This window comes from Plectropomus leopardus, chromosome 10 (assembly GCF_008729295.1).
Source record: "Plectropomus leopardus isolate mb chromosome 10, YSFRI_Pleo_2.0, whole genome shotgun sequence".
NCBI lineage: Eukaryota > Metazoa > Chordata > Actinopteri > Perciformes > Serranidae > Plectropomus > Plectropomus leopardus.
Window position 1 is genome coordinate 14,588,151 of NC_056472.1, and position 21,561 is coordinate 14,609,711.

Below are 21,561 nucleotides of genomic sequence, written 5' to 3' on the forward strand. Positions count from 1 at the left end.
ATATATATATATATATATATATATATATATACAAATTGCTTGGGATAATAAAAAATCATCCAATACATACATACATACATACATATACATACACATATATAAACAAAAACATGAAATATATCATTTAACAACAATGACTGATCAGAAGTTTATTTATTTAGTTTAGTATTTTAGCAAATAGTCATTTTTTAATAACAGTAGCTTACCTTCTACACCTTTACCATAAAAAGCCAAATCGACCATTTGGTAGAGAATGTTTTTTAAAATTTTTGACCCCTACTAGATTTGTATTTTGTGAACTGAATCCAAGAGGGAACTTTTTTCCGATTTTGTGATTCTGCATGCTGAAGAACAAGTCCCTAGCTGTCAATGAGAGGCATCACTGGATGTTATCCTGCTCATATGTCACTCCCAGCTGTCTTCTGGCCTCATCTATAAGTTCTGCCGCCAGGCTGGAGTGAGCCCACGGCATCCCCGGACTCTCCTTCAATCCTAGAGAGGAACAAGTGATGACAAACAGTTATGAGAAACCAAGAAACCACAACATCAGACATTCTAGATTCAAATCGTTTTAAAATTATACTCGAATATAACAAAGGGCAGAAAATGTTAAAACTGATCAGATCAATACAGATCAAAAGTAAACGCGACAAGTATTCTACTTGTATGTATTAGAGCTTCTTACCTTTCAGCAGACAGTGGCGGACCTCCTCCGCTTCATATCGTAGACCTGTGCTGTTTTTGAGGTTGAGTGGCATGCCAGGCTCTGGCAGGGAGAACTGCATCTCCTTCCCATTCAGTTCCAAGGATGTTGGGCACCACATATTATTGGGTACCTGATGATGAAATCAGTTCTATGTAATTCACCTTGCGTGAAGTTTAGAGACATTCATACAAAGCACAAATATTTGTAAATAGTTTATATTTTACATTAGCTCAATAATGTTAACTATGTATGTATCTTTATTTGCCATCAGGTTTTTCTGTTGTATTAAATATACAAGTCTCTGTAAAATCCTATTAACAATCCACCTTACTATGCAATACTATAATATACCTGCATTAAACAGCTTAAGTGGGCAATTTCAAACAATAGAGCAGCATCGCTAAACAAGGTATGAAAAAACTCACTTTTCTATCACTTTAAATAATTATGTAATAAATCTACCAGACTAAAAGTCTAAGGCAAACAAGCAGCTACACTGACTGCAAAACTCTTAACACACCACAAAACAATAATGGATAAAAACATAGAGATTTCGCTGTTCCTGCTCATCAGTTGTATTGCAAAAAGCTAAAGTTTGACTGTGGTTCGTCAGTTTCAGCTGCACTTGGGTTTAACTGTGTTTGGAGCTCAATGCTAACACGAGTAACGCAAACAACAGCCTACTGTTAACACTGATGTTAGCCAATATTATCAGTATATTAAAATACTTGTGTTATTCAGTGTTTTGATTGCATGCTGTTACCTTAATGGTGCCTTTGGTCCCAGTGATAACCGCTTCACAGCTCAGCATCATGGTGATTGAGCAAGTGGAAATGGCAAGTCTGTTTCCAGAAAACTTTAGGACCAAAACTGCTGTTCCATCAACACCTGGGCAAAGGTGAGGGATTTGATAAAGCTCTTAAGAGCTTTGTTATAGCCTTCATAAAAGGATCTCTGGATTCAATAGTTATTCATCAAGAAATACAGGTTATCATTTACTGAAATATTTTCTTGTAAAATTGACTTCTTCAGATCACCTGTGTCTATGCAATGCCCTGTGGTGTGGATGGACTCAGGCCTCTCCCCATTAAAAACCATGAGGATAAACTGCAGAGAGTAGATGCCCAGGTCCAGCAGCGCCCCCCCTCCCAGATTCTTCTCAGAAAAGCGAGGAATGTGGGTGAGCGGAGCCCCGAGGTCAGCCCTCACCATCTGAACTTCACCCACCTCACCCTGGCCTAGCAGTCTCCTGACTTCAAGGGATACAGGAAAGAAACGCGTCCAAATTGCCTGGATGGAGACATGGAATAGTTTTAACAGCTAAATGGTAGATGTGATCTTAGTTTAAAAAAATAAATAAATAATTACTGCATCATGGTTGTATGCCTCCACGAACCAGTCAAGTTGTACTCACGGTTTACATCCATGTCTGTGAAAAACATGGATGCTTCACACACATCTAAAACCTGGGAGCACAGAAAATCTATATAATCAGCACAGTTTTAAGGTGGGCACCCAAGATAGGTGTCACCAATGTCTCCCCTTCTGTTCCTGAGTTATGATGATGAGTAATGGACAGAAACGTGTTTTTGCAGAACATTATGAAATCAATGTGAAGTTGATCTTTTATGTCATCACTTCATCATTATATCATATTAGACATGTGTGTAAGTTTGTCATAATGCCAGGATGAATTCTAAAGTTGTAGCCAAAAACATGTTTTGTGAAGTCACAGTGACCCTGACCTTTTACCTTCGACCACAAAATTTGAATCAGTTCCTTCTTGAGTCCAATTTGACATTTGTGCCAAATTTGAAAAAAAAAAACAAATCCTCCAGGAATTTGGGATATCATATTAATAAGAATGAGACAGACAAGGTCGCAGTGACCTTGACCATTGACCTATGACCATTACAATTGTATCAGGTCAACCTTGACTAAAAGTGGACGTTTGTGCCAAATTTGAAATAACAAGGATGCAAGATCACAGTGACCTTGACCTGTGACGGCCAAAATTGAATAACTTCATTACTGAGTCATAATTACAGCATTAATTATAGAGTTACAGCCAAAAACATGTTTTGTGAGGTCACAGTGACCTTGACCTTTGATCACCAAAATCTAATCAGTTCATTGTTGAGTCTAAGTGGACATTTGTGCCAAATTTGAAGAAATTCTCTGAAGGCATTCTTTAAATATCATGTTCACGAAAATGAGACCTACATAAGGAGAACCTGATGACATAATGCCTTCAGTCAAAGTTACTGCTGGCGCGAAGACATAAAAAAGACCTTTAGGTACCTCCATGAGAAAGACACTGTTGTCTCGGGCTGCAGTGATGAGTTCCTCCACCTCCCTTGAATTCATGGCCAAAGGCTTCTCAATCAGCACATTCTTTTTAGACTTCATAAAGAGCTTGCCAGCAGTCAGGTGGTACGGGTGGATGGTGCCAACATACACCACATCTAGAGAGAGTGTGAGAGATAGCAGTGTTTTAGAAATATTATTTAAATACTCCACTTATCCAGGTAAGGGAAGTATGTAATGCAGAGTGCAATAAAGATCAGCAGTTTAGACGCTGGTTGAGATTCAGTGATTGCCCTAAAGACACTTCAGCTGAGAGATAGAAATTGTTGAATCAATTTAGACAGAAACATTGCACCATATTCTGACAAAAGAACCCACCGATGTCTGGAGCATTTGCCAACTCATCATAACTTCCATATGCTCGAGGGATGTTGTGCTTTTTGGCAAATTCTTCAGCATGCTGTAGGTCCCTCGCTGCAACAGCCACTATCTGAGGATGAATACAGTTTCAGTAATGCAGCATGTATTTGCAGTTATTTATACTGAATGAATATTTACCCAAATCCAATATGAATAACTATGTGTGCATGTTGACACGTAAGCACAACCATAATATGAAAAATGAGTAAAGCAACAAACATAGGATGATAATTTTACTTATCACCTGATTTCTGGACACATTTTTTGTACTCCCTGTTTAATGATGCAAACAACACAATTAACAACAAGAACAAGGTTTAATTGTATTTGTGGGAAGTGGCTGCAAGGAGCATCTACTGCACATTTCCTCTTTCTGGTATATGAGGCTCTGTTATGCAAAAACACATTCAGAAGTGTGCAGTGGTCAAAGGGTGACCTCTGTGTCAGCTGCAGACAGAAGTTAAAAGGCAAGCCATTTTAACATTAACTGAACTTCACCCCTATCTGTACTTGCAGTTTAGATATCTATAATAGCATTTCTCCTCATCAAAATTGTGTTCTTACGAGTCAAAAGGACAATTAAACATATCAGCAGTAACATTCTTCCAGTTAGAAACTGTATGTCAAGATATCTACAACTTTGATAGTACTAAAACTAAATGTGTATATGTAAATACTTAAAAAAAGGTATGAGTGGAAGTTTTAACATTCAACAGATAGACTGGATATTGAAGAAATCTGTAATTCAGTTCCTCCTTTCAGATATCTACAATGACATTCTTCCTAGGGAAACACTTATATATGTGTCTTCAGCTTTTAATTTCAGATATCCACAAATGCATTTTCTATGCCCAGAATAATGTCTTGATATCTGAAATATCATTCTTACCATAAAAGACGTCCATTTCAGTTATCCACTGCCCAGCTGTTACTTGTCATAATTTTAATTTCAGATGGCCAAAATGAAAAACCATTCCAGATATCCATGATGTAATTTTGAATATCCAAAATATATATATTTTTTTACTGGCAACTGTTACTGTGTTTTTTTTACTGGCAAAAATGTCATAATCCATATTCACAATTGCCATTATGACCAGTAAAAATGCATTTAAAGATACCGGCAATTAGAATTATGACTAGAAACAATGCAATTACAGATATCCACAAATGTATTGTGGGAGTTCTTCTTTATATGAATTCCTCTGGTGAGTTTCCTGACATGTTCACTTATTGCAGATATCCATAAAAAATAATAGCAAAAGTGGCTTAATTTCTCCATGTAACAATGACATTTTGGACTCGCATTCCTTTTTTTGACCAGGAAGAATTGAATCACGGATTTCTGTAAATTTAGATTATTCGGAGGGTTATATTGTATCAGACAGGTAGCCATCCACATTAGGCCACTCTTTACACTTGTTTCTCTCAGTCTCACAAAGGCTGGTGACCTCTGGGTTAGCTAACGGGGACAGTGGTTGATGTCTCTCTGTGTGTGCATGTTTACATTTTTATTACATTAATCAAAGCTTAGTCCACCGTTAAAACGCACAGTTTACGAGGAATTATTTACTCCCTTGTGACACAACCTACTCGCAAAGAACACACATATGCACAATCGACACTTTATGCACCGTGTTTGCAGAAGTGTAGCTGCATTAGCCGAAATAAAGCTACTTAGTCAAAAGTTACCTCGTGGTCTTCCGGAGACAGTGTCCGTAAAGCAACCGAAAAGTCATGACTAATTTTGCCTGCACTGCATATTCCCCAGCGTGTGGCCATTGCAAGTCAGCTATTAGTAACAAAGTGAGTGAAATTCGGCCAGTTTAGGGCAAACCCGGCGTCCTGTTGAACTCTGCACTTCTGAGAATCTCATCACAGCCTCTTCGACCTCAACAGCCTCCACTAGAGGGCGCCTCTACACTGTATACTCTACATTGTATGTCAATATGCAGATATAAAGCCTGTTATATTTATATTTTATAAGATTTCAAAATGACAGAAAATGACTTCACTGTAGCACCACGTGTTGATAAAGCACAATAGTTAGATTATTTATTTAATATTTAAATACTGGGGGAAATCTGTATCCGTCATTATGTATTATAATTACTGCCTAGGTAAAGCATATAAGCTTTATAGATTGTGTTATAGTGCAGTATATAGGTATGCAAAGGATATGCCTTTATGTTTTAATATATACACATCAATTTCCAATGAGGAGGCTGCATAATTAAGCATAAATGGCATTAATTATATAAAATAAAAATTTGGCATACAGACTAAGTGGGAAAGAAATACATACTGAATTTGTTATTGGAAGTCCTAGAAAACAGTTCCTTCTTAGGTGTCTTTATAAACTAGACTTTACTGAGCTCTAGTGGCCAAGCCGTGAAACTATAGACAATTGAACAATTTTTCCAGCAATGACACACTTGCTCAACACTATTTGTAAATAGTTATATATATATATATATTTCATACGAATTCAGTGTGTACAAAATATGATACAGATGATAATTTTTTTATCATCAAAATATTTTTAAAAATTATTAATAACTTACAGATTTGACAGATAAATTTAAAATTTGGGCCTACTTAAAGTAGAAAACAAACAACAAAAAACAACAGGCAATATATTTAGGGGAAATATTTATTGAGCAACAACACAGGTTTCAAACTTATAAAAATTAGGTTACTGCTGCGCTCTCTCTTTTCGATAAAACAAATTAATAAACAGATACAAACCAACACAAAAGCTGTAGCATCTAATAATTCTTATGGCTCAACAAAGAACCTGTGCAGGTAGGTACATTTTTTATTTAAAAGGGTAAAAATAAACTAATATTTTTAAATTTGAAACAAAGCGATATTGTCTATTAAAAAATAGACCAGTTTTATCCCTGAAAATTACTGATGCCACCTAAGCCTGTCTAGTATTCCTCTCCTTCCTCATCTGAGTCAAAGGAATCAATCCCAACCTCTTCATAATCCTTCTCCAGGGCAGCCATGTCTTCTCTGGCCTCTGAGAACTCTCCCTCCTCCATGCCCTCTCCAACATACCAGTGGACAAAGGCTCTCTTGGCATACATGAGGTCAAACTTGTGGTCAAGACGGGCCCAGGCCTCAGCGATGGCGGTGGTGTTGCTCAGCATGCACACGGCCCTCTGTACCTTGGCCAGGTCTCCTCCGGGAACCACTGTTGGAGGCTGGTAGTTGATGCCCACCTTGAAGCCAGTAGGGCACCAGTCCACAAACTGGATGGTGCGTTTGGTCTTGATAGATGCAATGGCAGAGTTGACATCTTTGGGCACCACATCACCACGATACAGCAGACAGCAGGCCATGTATTTACCATGACGAGGATCACACTTCACCATCTGGTTGGCTGGCTCAAAGCAGGCGTTTGTGATCTCAGCAACAGACAGCTGCTCATGGTAGGCTTTCTCAGCAGAGATGACCGGAGCATAGGTGGCCAGAGGGAAGTGGATACGAGGGTAGGGCACCAAGTTGGTCTGGAACTCGGTCAGGTCAACATTCAGGGCTCCATCGAAGCGTAGGGAGGCTGTGATTGAAGACACAATCTGGCTGATGAGCCTGTTCAGGTTGGTGTATGAAGGGCGTTCAATATCAAGGTTCCTGCGGCAGATATCGTAGATGGCCTCGTTGTCCACCATGAAGGCGCAGTCGGAGTGCTCCAGGGTGGTGTGGGTGGTCAGGATGGAGTTATAAGGCTCAACTACTGCGGTAGAAACCTGGGGGGCTGGGTAGACGGCAAATTCAAGCTTTGACTTTTTGCCAAAGTCAACAGAAAGTCTCTCCATCAGTAAGGAGGTGAAGCCTGAGCCAGTGCCTCCACCGAAGGAGTGGAAGACCAGAAAACCCTGGAGACCAGTGCACTGATCAGCCTACAGATACAGAGAAACAATTAAAAGGACTGTTAAAAAAACAAAAAAAAGCAATAGAAATAAAGTATTAATTTGCATCCATGATCAAGCTCTTTCACTGATGTCTGATGTATTTGAGTTCATAAAATTTTATTGTTTGGAGCCATGAAAATCAGCTGTTAACTAGATGGAGCACTGTTAGGGCCCTGACACACCAAGCTGACTGTTGACCGTCTGTCAGACTGTCGCCCTCATTTTTGTAGTGTGTCCAGCACTGTTCACACCAGTTTGAGAAAAAAAAGAAAACAAACAGCTAAAGTCAAAAGGGCAGAAGACAACCTTCAGGTAAGATTATTTTTTCTAACCACTGAACTCTTTAGTAGAAACGGGTCGTATTTATTTAATTGTTCACTAGCGCATGTTGAATATCCACTGTTCTTTCAAGACTGAGTTGTGTTGTTGATGTGCTATCTGGCTAACTAGCATCTTGAATCCATCAGTCTTCTGGTCTCCCTTTTTGAGGATCAATTCAGACTACCCCCGCCTGTTGGTATGGAAAGTTACTTCCTCTCACGCAGGCACAGAATGTACATGCTTTTTGGCTGTTGGCTGTAGTCTTTGCGTTGTGTTCAAGTTTTGGCCGAGACACAAGCAACATAAGGTGACGTAATGGCCTTCATTGCCACTTGTCTTTTAATGTCTGTTTTGTATGTCTAGGCCTTATAGGACAAAGCAAGTATAAATGTGAATTAAAACGACATTTACTGCTTAAATTCCTTACCAGTTTGCGGATTCTGTCTAGGACAAAGTCAATGATCTCTTTGCCGATGGTGTAGTGTCCACGGGCATAGTTGTTAGCTGCATCTTCTTTTCCCGAGATCAGCTGTTCAGGGTGAAATAGCTGACGGTACGTTCCTGTGCGCACCTCATCTGACAAATGAAAAGACAAAAGCGACAGTTGAGCAAACAAATTCACCATTTATATAAAGTGCTACAGTATGAGTGAATCATTTCAGAGACTCGCTAAGACATCTGAATCTTTAAGCTACCACGCCATGCAGATGAAATTTTGTGTGGTTTGGTAAAATATATGAAAAGGTAAAAAGACACAACCTCATCTTCAATAGATAGTTCAACATAACCTATGTTGTGTATACTATTGACAACTGAATGGACAATGTCCAGAGAGAATGATCAATAATTGCAAAACATCAAAACACTCTCTTGTTATGGTGATGCACTGAACTTATTTGTGCCACAACGGAAGATACTACCATCTTCTGAAATTTCTCATTCTTCATAAAAACCTACCAAGCTCCATATCAAAGACAGTACTGACCAATGACAGTGGGCTCCAGGTCAACTAAGATTGCTCTGGGGACATATTTCCCTGTCCCAGTCTTGCTGAAGAAAGTGACAAAGGACTCGTCGGTTAATTGATTCTGTGTGTCGGGCATGAGGCCGTCAGGCTGGATGCCGTGTTCCAGACAGTAGAGCTCCCAGCAGGCATTCCCCATCTGGACACCAGCCTGGCCTACGTGGACAGAGATGCATTCACGCTGGAAGATAAGAAGAGGAGAAGGTGAAAAAAGGGGCAGAAAAAAGGAGCTAGGGGAAATAAAAATAAGGGTAGATAAAGATGCAGTGAAGGGAAAGGCTTGCATACTATCAGAAACTGTGTGTTGTTTTGCTTTGCAGAATTGTATCAGTGGCAAATTGTTTATAATCAGAAAATATCCAAAGGAGTCATTCTGAAACTTCGCCACTAGGTGGAAGTAAAGAGATATATGGAGGAAAGAAGGCTTAGGAACAAGCAAAACAGATTCTCTGCAGCTGTCACTTGGTCTCATGTGACTGTGAGCGAGGGTCATGAGCTGAAATAGAGGTTGAGTTCAGAGAACCGCATTCACACTACAAAGATGACCCAAAAAAAAAAAGAAAAAAAAAAGACGGCACCAATGGAATGACAAAAAAATTAATGCAGTACATTAACCACACATAGTGTTGTGTTTGGTTACTATGTTGAAAGCAGTATCTAACATTAGATAACTGGGATTGCAGTATTTGACAGATCTCCCAGGGCTTCCAAATGAGGCACTGGAGGATTTAGAAAGCCCAACAGTACTGACACAAATTTATCAAACAATTCTGATAACCTGAAAAACACTGATTAAATATAAGCTATGGCATCTATACGAGTTGTAGGATCTAATTACATTTGTATCTCTGTGTCTGCATTAGCCTTTTGCTACAGAATTTGCCCAAAGATATACTACAAGCCTGATAGTCTATACAGTGCACATTGTGTGAGTAAGGCACTGACAAAGAAACTCATATGAAAGTCTTACAATAAGCTACAATTTTTATACTTGACTGTTTCTGTAACGCTGTAAAAGCTTTGGTAGTATCATAATTAAATCTAAACTTTAAAAAAAAAAAACAAACCCAAATCCATTAATTTTCCTTAATTTTGGATATTGCTAGACATAACTTAGAACTCTAAGGCTCAGAATAAGTTTGGGCAAAGGAACTACATTCCTGAAATGAAAGAAATTAGTCACCCATCAGAATTACACAATTATCAGGATTATCGTAAATATCATACTCAGCAACACCCAGACTGCTGGGCAATCAACAATAAAAGAGACTGAGCCAGAGAAAAACGTAGTAAATATTTGCATTCAAAAAGACGCAAGGTACAAGAACGCATCATAAAACTATCTACCCATGACTTTATTCCACATCAGTAACTACCTTTGACACACTATATATTCCCACCTTGCTTCATGTCAGGCTGCTATTTTTATCCTTGCCCCAACTCTCTTCTTCTCAGTGATCAGACTGATGAGGGAAGGCGCTGCTGGGTGAGGGCTGGGGGGACTGTGTGGCTGGAGGGTTTTAAAGTATCACGCTGTATAATTTTAGAGTCTGTAAAATCTCCCGAAACCCATGTTGATTGATAGGGATTTTTTTTAAAAAAAGATATATTTAATACTTCATCACCAGAAGCTATCCAAAGCAGAGGTGACCCTGCACAGACTGGCCTGCGTATCCAGGTTAGCAGAGCGCTGTGCAGCAGCTATTTTGGGTTCCCCACTAACCTGACACCTCTCAGCAAAGGCTGACTGTTTCAGTAAACACCGCCTGGCAGTCCCGAAAATAGTGGCCACTACCAGGTTGGTTTTTACACCTGATCTGCTGAAAGTTTGCTGCAGTCTACAAACTATTTATTAATGTTGCAGCTGAAAATGAAAAATGTAAAGTCTGCAGATATTTTCTGTCAAAACTAGGTTGTCACTTATTTTTCATCTCCATAAGTCAAAGTAAATTCAAGATTTAAGACGAAGTACTGTCAAACCAAACCTCTCCTGCCCCTGGAACCTGTTAGGGTGTGTCTGTATATGACGTAAACAAGGGCACGTCTGAGCCCACATGGACTTGAGATACCAGTTTTGTTGGTGACTTAAACTAACAGAATGAACACTCTACGCAGATAGAGAGATAGAGGGAGAGAGAGAGGAAAAGTGAACACAAAAAGAGAGCAATCAATTTGTTAAAAGCTTTTTCAGGTCAGCAGACATGAGAACAGAGATCCCTTAATACCCCATCATCACAGTGCATTCTGCCTCTATAACAGGAAAATAGACATGATGTATCACAGAGACAAGCTGAGAGTGGATCATGATTTCATGGAATCTTGTCCACACCCAAACTGCCATGTATTTAGTTTATGACACAGATGTAACCATTATTCCAGAGAAAAAGCAGTGATATTGAGTCATATCTTCAATTTTGCATGGTAATACTTAGTTTATTGTCTTTTTTCATTCATTCGATTGTTCTGTCTGACCCTTTAGTCTGGTCCAGAACGTGTTGACATCTGTAGGCCAGATTGACATGATATTTGTTATGGATTTTCTTGGATTTTAAGGATGATAACTATTGAATTTAGAGATGCTTACCACTTCACAGACATCAGCCTGAAATCTGCCACCCAAAGACCAAATCGGCATGAACTTATTTATCTTATTGTAGATTAAGTCTCCAACTAATGATTATTTTCATCACTGACTAATCTACAGATTATTTGCATAATCAACCTATTAATCATTTAGTCTATAAAATGTCGACAAAAAATATAAATGCTCATTACAACATCCTCACCTTGCTTCCTTTTCCCACACTACACTCCAAATCTCTAAAATTATTCATGTACCATGAGAAATGACAAAGAAAAGCAGCCAATTCTCACTTTTAAGAAGCTGGAACCAGCAAATGTTTGATATTTTGACTTGAAAATTAAACAGTTATCAAAAATGCTTTAGATTTCTTCTGTTACCATCCTCAGCCCGAATCACCCCTTGAATATGTTTAAAAACTATAATTAAAGCATATTGTGTTGCTGGAGAATTACTGCCAAGAGCGCCAGACAACTAAATAACACTGAGTCTTTCCTGTGTTGGTGCCCCAGTCTTACTCAGTTGATATGTACCAACCTGATAGGCACTGACTCGCTGACTGTTTTACATCTGTCACTCTTACAGTTTCCGTTTGTAAACTGGACAAAAAAGTGGTCAAACAAGCTAAAAAGCAAAATGCTAAAGATGGAAAAGTTAGCCAAACAAGTTTAATTGTGCCATAGACAGCTAGGTTATGCAATAAAAGACTAGATCCACTATTGCACGCAATATAAGGTAACTGATTGGCTGTCATGTCATCTGCAGAGCACATTCATGATCCCAAGGTAAGCCTCTCTGTTGAATTTAGTGCATAATGTGTCATTCTGAGGTTGTACAACAGGCATTATGACAATACTAAAAACAACATCTTGCACAATGAGTGGAACAGTTGTGTGAATTTAGTAGTGATCTTAGGTGTTTTCAATTTAAACCTTTACTTTATGTATAAATTATTATTTACAGCCACTGATCAGCTTAAATAACTATTATAGGCTAACTCCACACCATGTATTTGGTGTAGCTCTTCAGTGTAGCTCTAAGATTTGATTTCTAACATTAACAGTATGATCTAAATTATAGAGATCAGGATTATTTGATCAGGGCGGGTATGCTGTAGTCTTGTTCTTAGTAATGATACCAGTTGTTTTTTTTATGAGCTCATTGTACTGACAGTGCTAACAGCCTGTGTTTATCCTACACCGTGCAAACAGGACACAGGTTAGTGGTGTGTATGTGTGTGTCAGTTCAACTCCTCAAGCAGTCGTAAGACTAACCATGGCGTATGTCAAAAACCGATACAGTCAACTTCACCAGTAACATTCCATTCACAGAGGCTGCAAGGTTATCTTGGTTTCATTTGACAGAGATAAACTGTCAGTCCTATGTTACACTGAATAACAAGTGGGGGGGGTTGCTTTTTACTGCATACAAGCAAGTTTAACGTTGTTAAGTTACTAAAGGCTTGGGTCACTGTTATACCATCCATAACTGTTTAATTTTGGAGGGAAAAGTTTCAGTCCTGCCCTGCAGAAACACTTGTCTCAATCTGAACTGACTTGTTGATATTTGTACTAAGGGACACACCTAAATTCCTTACTATACTGACGCAGAACTCACTGAACTACTTAGCAGCCTAGCAAAAGGCATTATGAATATTACAACAGTATTTTTTAGAGAATATATTTCACTTTATCTGAAAAAAATACTGGACTATTGATCCAATAAATGTTAAAACAAAAAAAAAAAACACATCACACTGGGCTATACATCATAATTATCTGTGTTTAATGTCTTTCTCCTGATGTGCTGCAAATGTAGACTGATCATCACCACCTGCTCATCCAGGCCAGCAGCCAGCTCAGCTTTACTGCCAGTCACTGAGTCTATTTCTGACTGAAGAGTCCTACAGGAGGGCTCATAGGGAGCAGCTCTGAGTTGCTACATCGCACCTTCAATCTGCCTCATTTCCCAGCACATTTAAATCAGATTCACTGAGTCACGATGTAAACACTTAAGTGCACAAGCTATATTTACTGTTTTAAGAGTTTTCACAACAAACAACCTTTAAGTGAAAATTCCTCTCGAACCAAAACTGAAACTATACTTACCATTGTGGGTTCTTTGTAGAGTTTCCTTTAAGAGAAGAGTAACTTGCAGCTGGAGTTTTGTTTTGGATCTGGAGCTTCTCACAGCGGCCGTCAATGTGGTCGGGGTGAGTGAGTAATGCCAGGTGGGTGAGGAGCTGCCACGCTATATTCAACTGCAAACCACTCCCACCCGTCTCTTTGACGTGACGCGCACTGTGAGCACGCAGACCACTTTATATATTGCAAGATATTGTTTGTTAATATAGAAATCCGTCATTACAAAAATGTTGAGAGGCCATGAGTCCCACTTTTAACATAAACCTATATCAACAAAGTAACTATATGGAAGCTCCGATATGCGAATTCAAAAAAAAATGTAATCAATTTTCTAATGTTTTAAATAAGGTGCTTTCTTTCCTGTGTTAATGATTTAGATAAAAGCCTTGAGAGGCAAGTGAGAAAAATAATTAGTGATCAATTTTCGAAAACATAATATTTTTTCATTTTCAGGTGATTATGAACAAATGAATACATGGTTATGAATTTTATATATCATCCCTGCCAATAGATGTCACTAAATCCAACGCTTGGAACCTCGGAAGAACAGGCGAAAATGAGAGGGAAATTTGCTTTCTGCGCCCTCGCAACACAGTGTAAAATAGACAGTTCTTACAGACATGGGTTTCTTTTTTGTTTATGGACCAGTTGTGCAGGTTCTGGGGTTGCAAATGTTTATTCTCAGTTATCTTGTTAGCCTGGTTAACCTCCTGGATCACCTTGTTCTGTGTTTAACTAAGAGGTTCCAGCACCAGGAGAAAATGTTAAGGGAGAAAATACTCTGAGAGATAGGCCTGCAGACCATGGCCAGGGTGTAGCTATTTGCTGGCACCAAAACTCCAAAGTTTCCTAAGGAGAGAGAGATGCTGCTTTGCCTTTTTGTCTGCATTTGCCTCAGGGGTTTGGTTTGTCTACTCTGGGCTACTGTACACTGTACTCTACACTATGTATGTAGACATAAACAGCTCCTTTAAGTCATAAACAGAGAGAGAAAATGATTTAGATCAGGAGCAGGGACCCTCTGCTACATATATAGTATAAAATTGCATTGCATAACCACAGTCTGGAGGTCTTCAGGCAGAAAGCCATATCGGCCTCTGGCTGCAGTCTTGACCTACATTCTTTTAGGTGAGGAAGGACACTCCACTTTCACAAAGTTGTTGCAAAAGGCAAAACAAGTTGGATTCATATTAACGTGTATTTTTAAACATATTTTAATCTTTAAAAAGAAAAGAAAAAGAAATCAAACAATACTTTGGCACCCTCCCTGCAGTAACCTACATGACCCCCTAGAGGTCCCTGTTGAAGACCCAGTGGAAATGTGTGGCAGGTGAAGGGGAATCCTTTAGGTTTGGGGCAGCTTTTGAGAAAACCACAGTGCGAAGTAATGTACAGTGCAAACAGGCATTTTTTAATTTTTTTTTAATTATGAGGGCTGTGTTTCATGGTTAGAAAAGGGTTAGGCAGATTTTTAAGATTATAATTCAAAGTATTTCTAAAATAAATCATCTTATTATTTCACATCTTCCAGACACGCTGCTCCACTGTTAAAGCTCCTACCTGATTAATCACCAAATTCAAATTGCTATGAATTTCTATTTTGTTTTTGGAATCTTTCTTGTTTATTTAACTAATCCATTACATTGCCTTACAGATTGTTTAATTCATATCCACCAATAGGCCTATGTCTCGGAGTTTCCTCACATGATGGTAGTCCAAATTAGGTTAAAGTCATCTCCACACTGTAGCCTAAATGATTACACTTGGGTAGGGAGACACCAAATCCCCCTCTTTCTGCAATTACATACATCCATTTTATTTCCCAATATATTACTTAATCAAGATTGTAATGCCCTGCTGTAATTTCAAAACTTTTGGTGCTAAGGAAATTCTATCCCACCCAGCCATCAATTCAAACTGGCCCTCTTGCCACTTGTATGCATGTGTATGTAAGGGTCAGGCCCACAGTCAGTTATCTTGTGGGTGGGACAAACATCCTGCAAACCAATCCCAGACTGTCATGCTGTCAGTGTAGTCAAATGAAAGCTAGAGGTCGTAGTTGCTTCACCATGAGTCACTGAATGAGTAAAAAAGTGCAACAGACAATCCATGTGACATCTTATGAAGAAGCCAGTATTTTTCACCACTACAGAAGCTCCTGCAGAGTATCTCTGTATTTATGTCACCCTTCAAAGACTGCTTTCTGTGTAAACTAATTTCTAATGTTATATACCATATGTGGCTAATTTATTAAAACCTAAAATATTTTTGCTGCATTTTTCCAAAATATTTATTTACTGTCACTTCAAAAAAGTATCTCTTTATCTTACTTTTTGTTCTGCCCTGGGTCTCTTTCTTTCTTGCCAGCACTAGCATTATCCCAAGTGAAAAGACTTAATTGTGGGGCGTTGTTTGAGACTTACACTCTCAAACAATGGAAGTGGGACATAGCTTTATGTCTCAGGAAACGGCGAAAAATGACAGCAGTAAGATGTGAGCTTTCCTGGTAAAAGCTGACAGTACTCACAGATTATGAACCAGACTTACAGTTTGGGGGAAAACGTTTTTAAAATTTGCTATAATTTGTGTTTTTACAGTATAAAAACAGATAATTATTATCATCCAGTCATCTGTACCATGTACTACAACACACTGCAGGTACATGTGTGAAGCACCAATGTGGAATCAACATGTTTTAAATTGACATAAAATTTCAAATAACACCATAGAGCTTTGTGAGTCTGACATCAGTACTGATACTGACATCAGCTTTCTTTGTGTTACAGATGAGTCTCACAGCCTCAGGAGAGAAGCTCATTGACATATAATGAACAGCGGTGCAGTTGACAGTGTGGCATGACTTGTAGCTTTCTGGCTGCCACAAATATGTTCACTACCAACAGACTTAAAGGTCTAATTCTACTTTTGCCTGGCATCCACTGCTTTTTTTGTGTGAAAATAACTCAGCATGTGGTGAGAAATAATGATCGTCACAGCAAGTAAGAAGTCCACATGACATTTTCTGAACAAAGAAGCCACAGTTTGCCACAGTGTTGTATCTCAAAACAGTGGATTACACTGAATCAACATTTCCATATTACAGTGGAAGCCTGTTGTCCTGAAAGTGGTTTGACTTGTTTTATATATAACAGAGCATTCTGCCTTTGACCATTGGAGTTGTATCATTAGATTAGGTTATTCCTGCCAACTGAAACAGGCTGTTCTGCCTCTGCCAGCCAATTTCAACTCATGTTAAGCAGAATTGTAAACATGTGAACTGTACAACCTATTTGGTGTGAATAGTTTTCTGGGCTTAGAAGTATGAATGGAGTGAATAGGAAACCCATGGTAGACTTAGTACGCATGATTTTGCTCCATGTTTGCTTTAGTTGTGCAGTTTCTGTGGTAGACTTTTATGTGGCACAGTGGAACCAATCTGGCACACAGTTGCTGTTTACTCCTCTTGGTCAGCTGACGCCTTATAAGGCGGTTCACTTGTATTGAGTTTCTCTACACTCCCAAGAGGCTGAAGAACTACGGAAGGAGGAGCAGGTCTCATGTATATTGTATTGCTTAATAAAGACTGACAGTTCATTCCAGCTTAGGTAGAGGAGTGTGGGAAAGTGGCATGCTTGACAAACAAGGTGTATCATTTCAATAAAACGGTATATTTTAGTTCAATAAAGGCGCCATCAGGGTTCAGAACAGCTGTTACCTGTTTGGAGGATTTTGTCTTTCCATTAAAATACATGTTAACCAAAAATTTGAAGTCATTTTTTATTTTTAGCATAAATTTTGCATAAGTATCCATGCAATTCTCTAGAAGAATACAATAATTAATGGCACGGTCTATTTTTTTTTTTTTGCAATTTTTTTGTTTAAGTTCATGAGTTTAAATGATCAAATTCAATTATATTAACACATAAAAGTAATAAAACATGAAAATAAAAATAATCTCCAATTAACAAGATTTTTTTTTTTATCCTTACATGAGCTACATCACACATAAGCAACTGCCAAGTGAAACTACTTTAGGTTACTTTGCCCTCATCTGGGTTTCAGCTTCTGCCCTCTGAAATATGAGGTGCACATACACACCAGTGCTCATAGATTCACACAATGAATAGGGTGGTGACCTGCTTTTGCATTGTGTCTATGTCTGTCAAGCGGATGATCTTATCCTGGTCACATCAGTAGGTTCTCTGATTACAGCTCAGATCAAATCACGGTTCACCTTAAGCTGCAGGTAGCCTATAAAAAAGCAGAGTAGCACAGCTGTCTCCAGCACTGCATCTTCTTACCGATACCTGGACATTGGAGAAGAGAGATTAACTATGGTAAGATCTGGTTTGATAGTATATATCTTGTGTGTATGTATTTGCTAAAAATTGTGAGATATAATGTATTTGTTGAAATAATACATTGATTTTCTAATTTAAGTGTGAGATATTGTGCATTTAAACATTGAATGAAATGTTTTTTTCTACATCCATGTAGACAATATTATATGATAGCTGGGTTTCAGCAGTTAAATTCTGCGCAGCAAAAATATGGAAAGCAAACAGATGTTTCTGGCAATTGAAGTGTTGCTCACTCTCTACAGCGTGAATGTATCTCTATTCATGTGGGCCAAGCTGGGGCTCAGATTGGCAATGCATGTTGGGAGCTGTACTGTCTGGAACATGGGATCCAGCCAGATGGACAGATGCCCAGCGACAAGACCATTGGAGGAGGAGATGACTCCTTCAACACCTTCTTCAGCGAAACAGGGGCAGGAAAGCATGTTCCCAGAGCCATCTTTGTTGACCTGGAACCTACTGTCATCGGTCAGTGCCTGTTATAATGCTGATGTCAGATAACTTAGATTGAATTTTTCATGTATGTATGCAGTTTCATCATGAACAAAGCTATATCTGTTATTGGAGAATGAACATCAGACTTGATGCATTTTTTATCAATATAAATTTACAGCTCCGTCTGTTAAAAGTAATTTTATGTAACAGAACAATGTATTTTGTATGATACAAGGATCACAACTTCAATAACAAAGTCTGTTCTTTACAAAAAATATATATGGGTTAACATTTTGACAAGAAATAAAATCCAAGGATAGCATAGTAATTAAGATTTTCACTACACTAAAAAAAATGTGAATTTATGCAGATGATAATTTTGTCTTTGAAAAAAAAAATTGCTAGAGTAACGTTTTCTTTTCCATTGTAGAGATATTTTAATGTCAAGCTCTTGATAGTGATTCAGCTTTAGAATGACTTATTCAATAAATCTTTTGTACCATTTTTCTTTCTCCAGACGAGGTGCGAACTGGAACTTACCGTCAACTGTTCCACCCTGAGCAGCTGATTACAGGAAAGGAAGATGCTGCCAACAACTACGCCCGAGGACACTACACAATTGGCAAAGAGATAATTGATCTGGTTCTTGACAGGACTCGCAAACTGGTGAGACAATCTGGGAGTGCTGAGGATGCATGTTTCTAGTATATTAAAAATGTGTTTTGCTAGATTCAATGATTTGCAAATTGCTTTTTTACAGGCTGATCAGTGCACTGGTCTGCAGGGATTCCTCATCTTCCACTCTTTTGGTGGAGGCACTGGCTCAGGGTTTACCTCCCTGCTGATGGAGAGACTCTCTGTTGACTATGGTAAAAAGTCTAAGCTTGAGTTCGCCATCTACCCAGCCCCCCAGGTCTCCACAGCCGTAGTGGAGCCTTACAACTCAATCCTGACCACCCACACCACCCTGGAGCACTCTGACTGTGCCTTTATGGTGGACAATGAAGCCATCTATGACATTTGCCGCAGGAACCTTGATATTGAAAGGCCGACTTACACCAACCTGAACAGGCTCATCGGTCAGATTGTGTCTTCAATCACAGCCTCCCTACGCTTCGATGGAGCCCTGAATGTTGACCTGACTGAGTTCCAGACCAACTTGGTGCCCTACCCTCGTATCCACTTCCCTCTGGCCACCTATGCTCCGGTCATCTCTGCTGAGAAAGCCTACCATGAGCAGCTGTCAGTTGCTGACATTACCAACACTTGCTTTGAGCCAGCCAACCAGATGGTGAAGTGTGATCCTCGTCATGGTAAATACATGGCCTGCTGTCTGCTGTATCGTGGTGATGTGGTGCCCAAAGATGTCAACTCCGCCATTGCATCTATCAAGACCAAACGCAGCATCCAGTTTGTGGACTGGTGCCCTACTGGCTTCAAGGTGGGCATCAACTACCAGCCTCCAACAGTGGTTCCTGGAGGAGACCTGGCCAAGGTGCAGAGGGCTGTGTGCATGCTGAGCAACACCACCGCCATCGCTGAGGCCTGGGCCCGTCTTGACCACAAGTTTGACCTCATGTATGCCAAGAGAGCCTTTGTCCACTGGTATGTTGGGGAGGGCATGGAGGAGGGAGAGTTTGCAGAGGCCAGAGAAGACATGGCTGCCCTGGAGAAGGATTATGAGGAGGTGGGTACTGACAACATAGGGGAGGAGGATGAAGGAGAGGAATACTAAATTTTGTCAGGCCTGATTTTAACTCAAAGTTAATTGGTGTTTAATCCTGGTTTTAAAATGGTATATTTTGTTTTTTAGTGAGGAGAATGTAGAGTCAGATGTATGGATAAACAAACAATTGGGTTAAGAAAATAACACATTTAATTATCCTTATTATTATCAATATCTCGTGACAGAGCACAATGGTGACTTAAAAAATATCTTCTTTAAATATGTTGTACCATGGGGAACTCGGTACTATGTTCTACTTACTATGAAACACATTCACAAAACAAACCTACTCCTGAACATTTTAAAGTTTTAAAAAAAGAGACTTACATTTTACAGAATAATTGGTTATGGTACTGTGTAAAAACATCATTTGTATTCAACAACTACAAACTTGTGGTTAACATACCTTGTTTTGGGCCTATATAGATCTTTTCTTTCTGCTGTATCAGACTGAGAAACTTAGACCAAACCCTCTTTTTTGTGCACCTCCCCCCACTATCCTCTCCCATGAGGAATGTAAGTTATGAAAGGGCTCCTATGTCAGTTTCTATATGCCATTCAGCTGTGACTGTGTGAGAGCGGCAGGGAGAGAAACTAAGAGACTAACTCACTGACTGGTGTTGTTTGTGTAGCTCATGCTCAGACAGTGGCCTGCAGCAACAATAGGATCCTAGTTGTGTATGAATCACAGCTCTGTGATCCTAAGAGGGCTGTTGAAAAGTTGTAGTGAGGATAAGCAGAAAACTGGCCGTGAGATTTCATAAAGTTTTGTTTGTTTTGAAACTTTTACATTTCAGTGGTGTGTTCATTTACAATGTGATTTTTCTCTGTGTATTCTGAATTAGCTCATTAAACTGTAACACTGCATAATGCCATGTCATTTGTGTCATCTCACAGTACTTGTAAGGACTCTTACTGCTCACCATTTACTTTTGCTACCTTTCATGCATATATCTTCAATGTTTGATTATTGAGAATAAAAAATTTACTGAAAAAGACTGTTCCTTTTTTTCTGGATCAGTATTGTGTTATTATTTATTTATTTATTTAAAGTAGCTGTATGCGACACTGAGAGCATAACTATAAGACATTGTCTGAGTCAGGGATTGCCTGCACATGGCTCTCAACCAAGTAGCAACCTCCGAGGCTGAAAAATGAAGCCATTCAAAAGAACTGTTGTTCATTGCATAGCCACTTGAGGCTGGCTTCAAATAGAGTCAATCCCCATGATAAATGCCTGACTTCACATCAGAAATAGGCATGTTTGCAGTCTAGTACAAAAAATGGTTTTGATCTATCTCTAGCTATTTTTAACTTTCATGAAAACTGTACAGGGGGTGATTTCTTCAGTCAAATTTATCATTTATCATTTAAATTTATCAAGGCCCAAAGTTACACATATTTAAGGGTGGGGCTGCTTGACTGACAGGGTGTCTGCCGATAGTGATCTCGGCTTCTCAGTCAGATCCACCCTTCGTTCCTCCACAGCTCCACCCTTTCATCCAGATATGGTCATTTCTGGCTCCATCCAGAATGGCAGTGCACAAGAAAGTAGGTGATGTCACTGCAGCTACATCCATTATTTATACAGTCACCTTCAACTGGAGGTGGAAAGCAGC

The 21,561-nt window shown here is 39.0% G+C and overlaps 3 protein-coding genes across 3 annotated transcripts; 1 reads left to right on the plus strand and 2 right to left on the minus strand.

The window, feature by feature from the left end:
* Positions 1–152: 152 nt before the first annotated feature.
* Positions 153–5,318, minus strand: LOC121949449 (trans-1,2-dihydrobenzene-1,2-diol dehydrogenase-like). The gene is made up of 7 exons (XM_042495138.1): positions 5,126–5,318; positions 3,392–3,503; positions 3,008–3,171; positions 1,744–1,996; positions 1,470–1,594; positions 686–836; positions 153–492 (listed from the first exon to the last, which is right to left on the minus strand). Exons 1-7 carry the CDS (start codon positions 5,213–5,215, stop codon positions 380–382), a joined length of 1,008 nt encoding a protein of 335 aa, XP_042351072.1. The 5' UTR covers positions 5,216–5,318; the 3' UTR covers positions 153–379.
* Positions 5,319–6,070: 752 nt separating this feature from the next.
* On the minus strand, positions 6,071–13,518 carry LOC121949423 (tubulin alpha-8 chain-like). The gene is made up of 4 exons (XM_042495107.1): positions 13,388–13,518; positions 8,660–8,879; positions 8,102–8,250; positions 6,071–7,341 (listed from the first exon to the last, which is right to left on the minus strand). The coding sequence occupies exons 1-4, from the start codon at positions 13,388–13,390 to the stop codon at positions 6,367–6,369; spliced, it is 1,347 nt and encodes a 448-aa protein (XP_042351041.1). The 5' UTR covers positions 13,391–13,518; the 3' UTR covers positions 6,071–6,366.
* Positions 13,519–18,087: 4,569 nt separating this feature from the next.
* Positions 18,088–19,976, plus strand: LOC121949428 (tubulin alpha chain-like). Its single transcript, XM_042495113.1, has 3 exons — positions 18,088–18,249; positions 18,734–18,882; positions 18,977–19,976. The coding sequence occupies exons 1-3, from the start codon at positions 18,129–18,131 to the stop codon at positions 19,949–19,951; spliced, it is 1,245 nt and encodes a 414-aa protein (XP_042351047.1). The 5' UTR covers positions 18,088–18,128; the 3' UTR covers positions 19,952–19,976.
* The last annotated feature ends 1,585 nt before the right edge of the window (positions 19,977–21,561 follow it).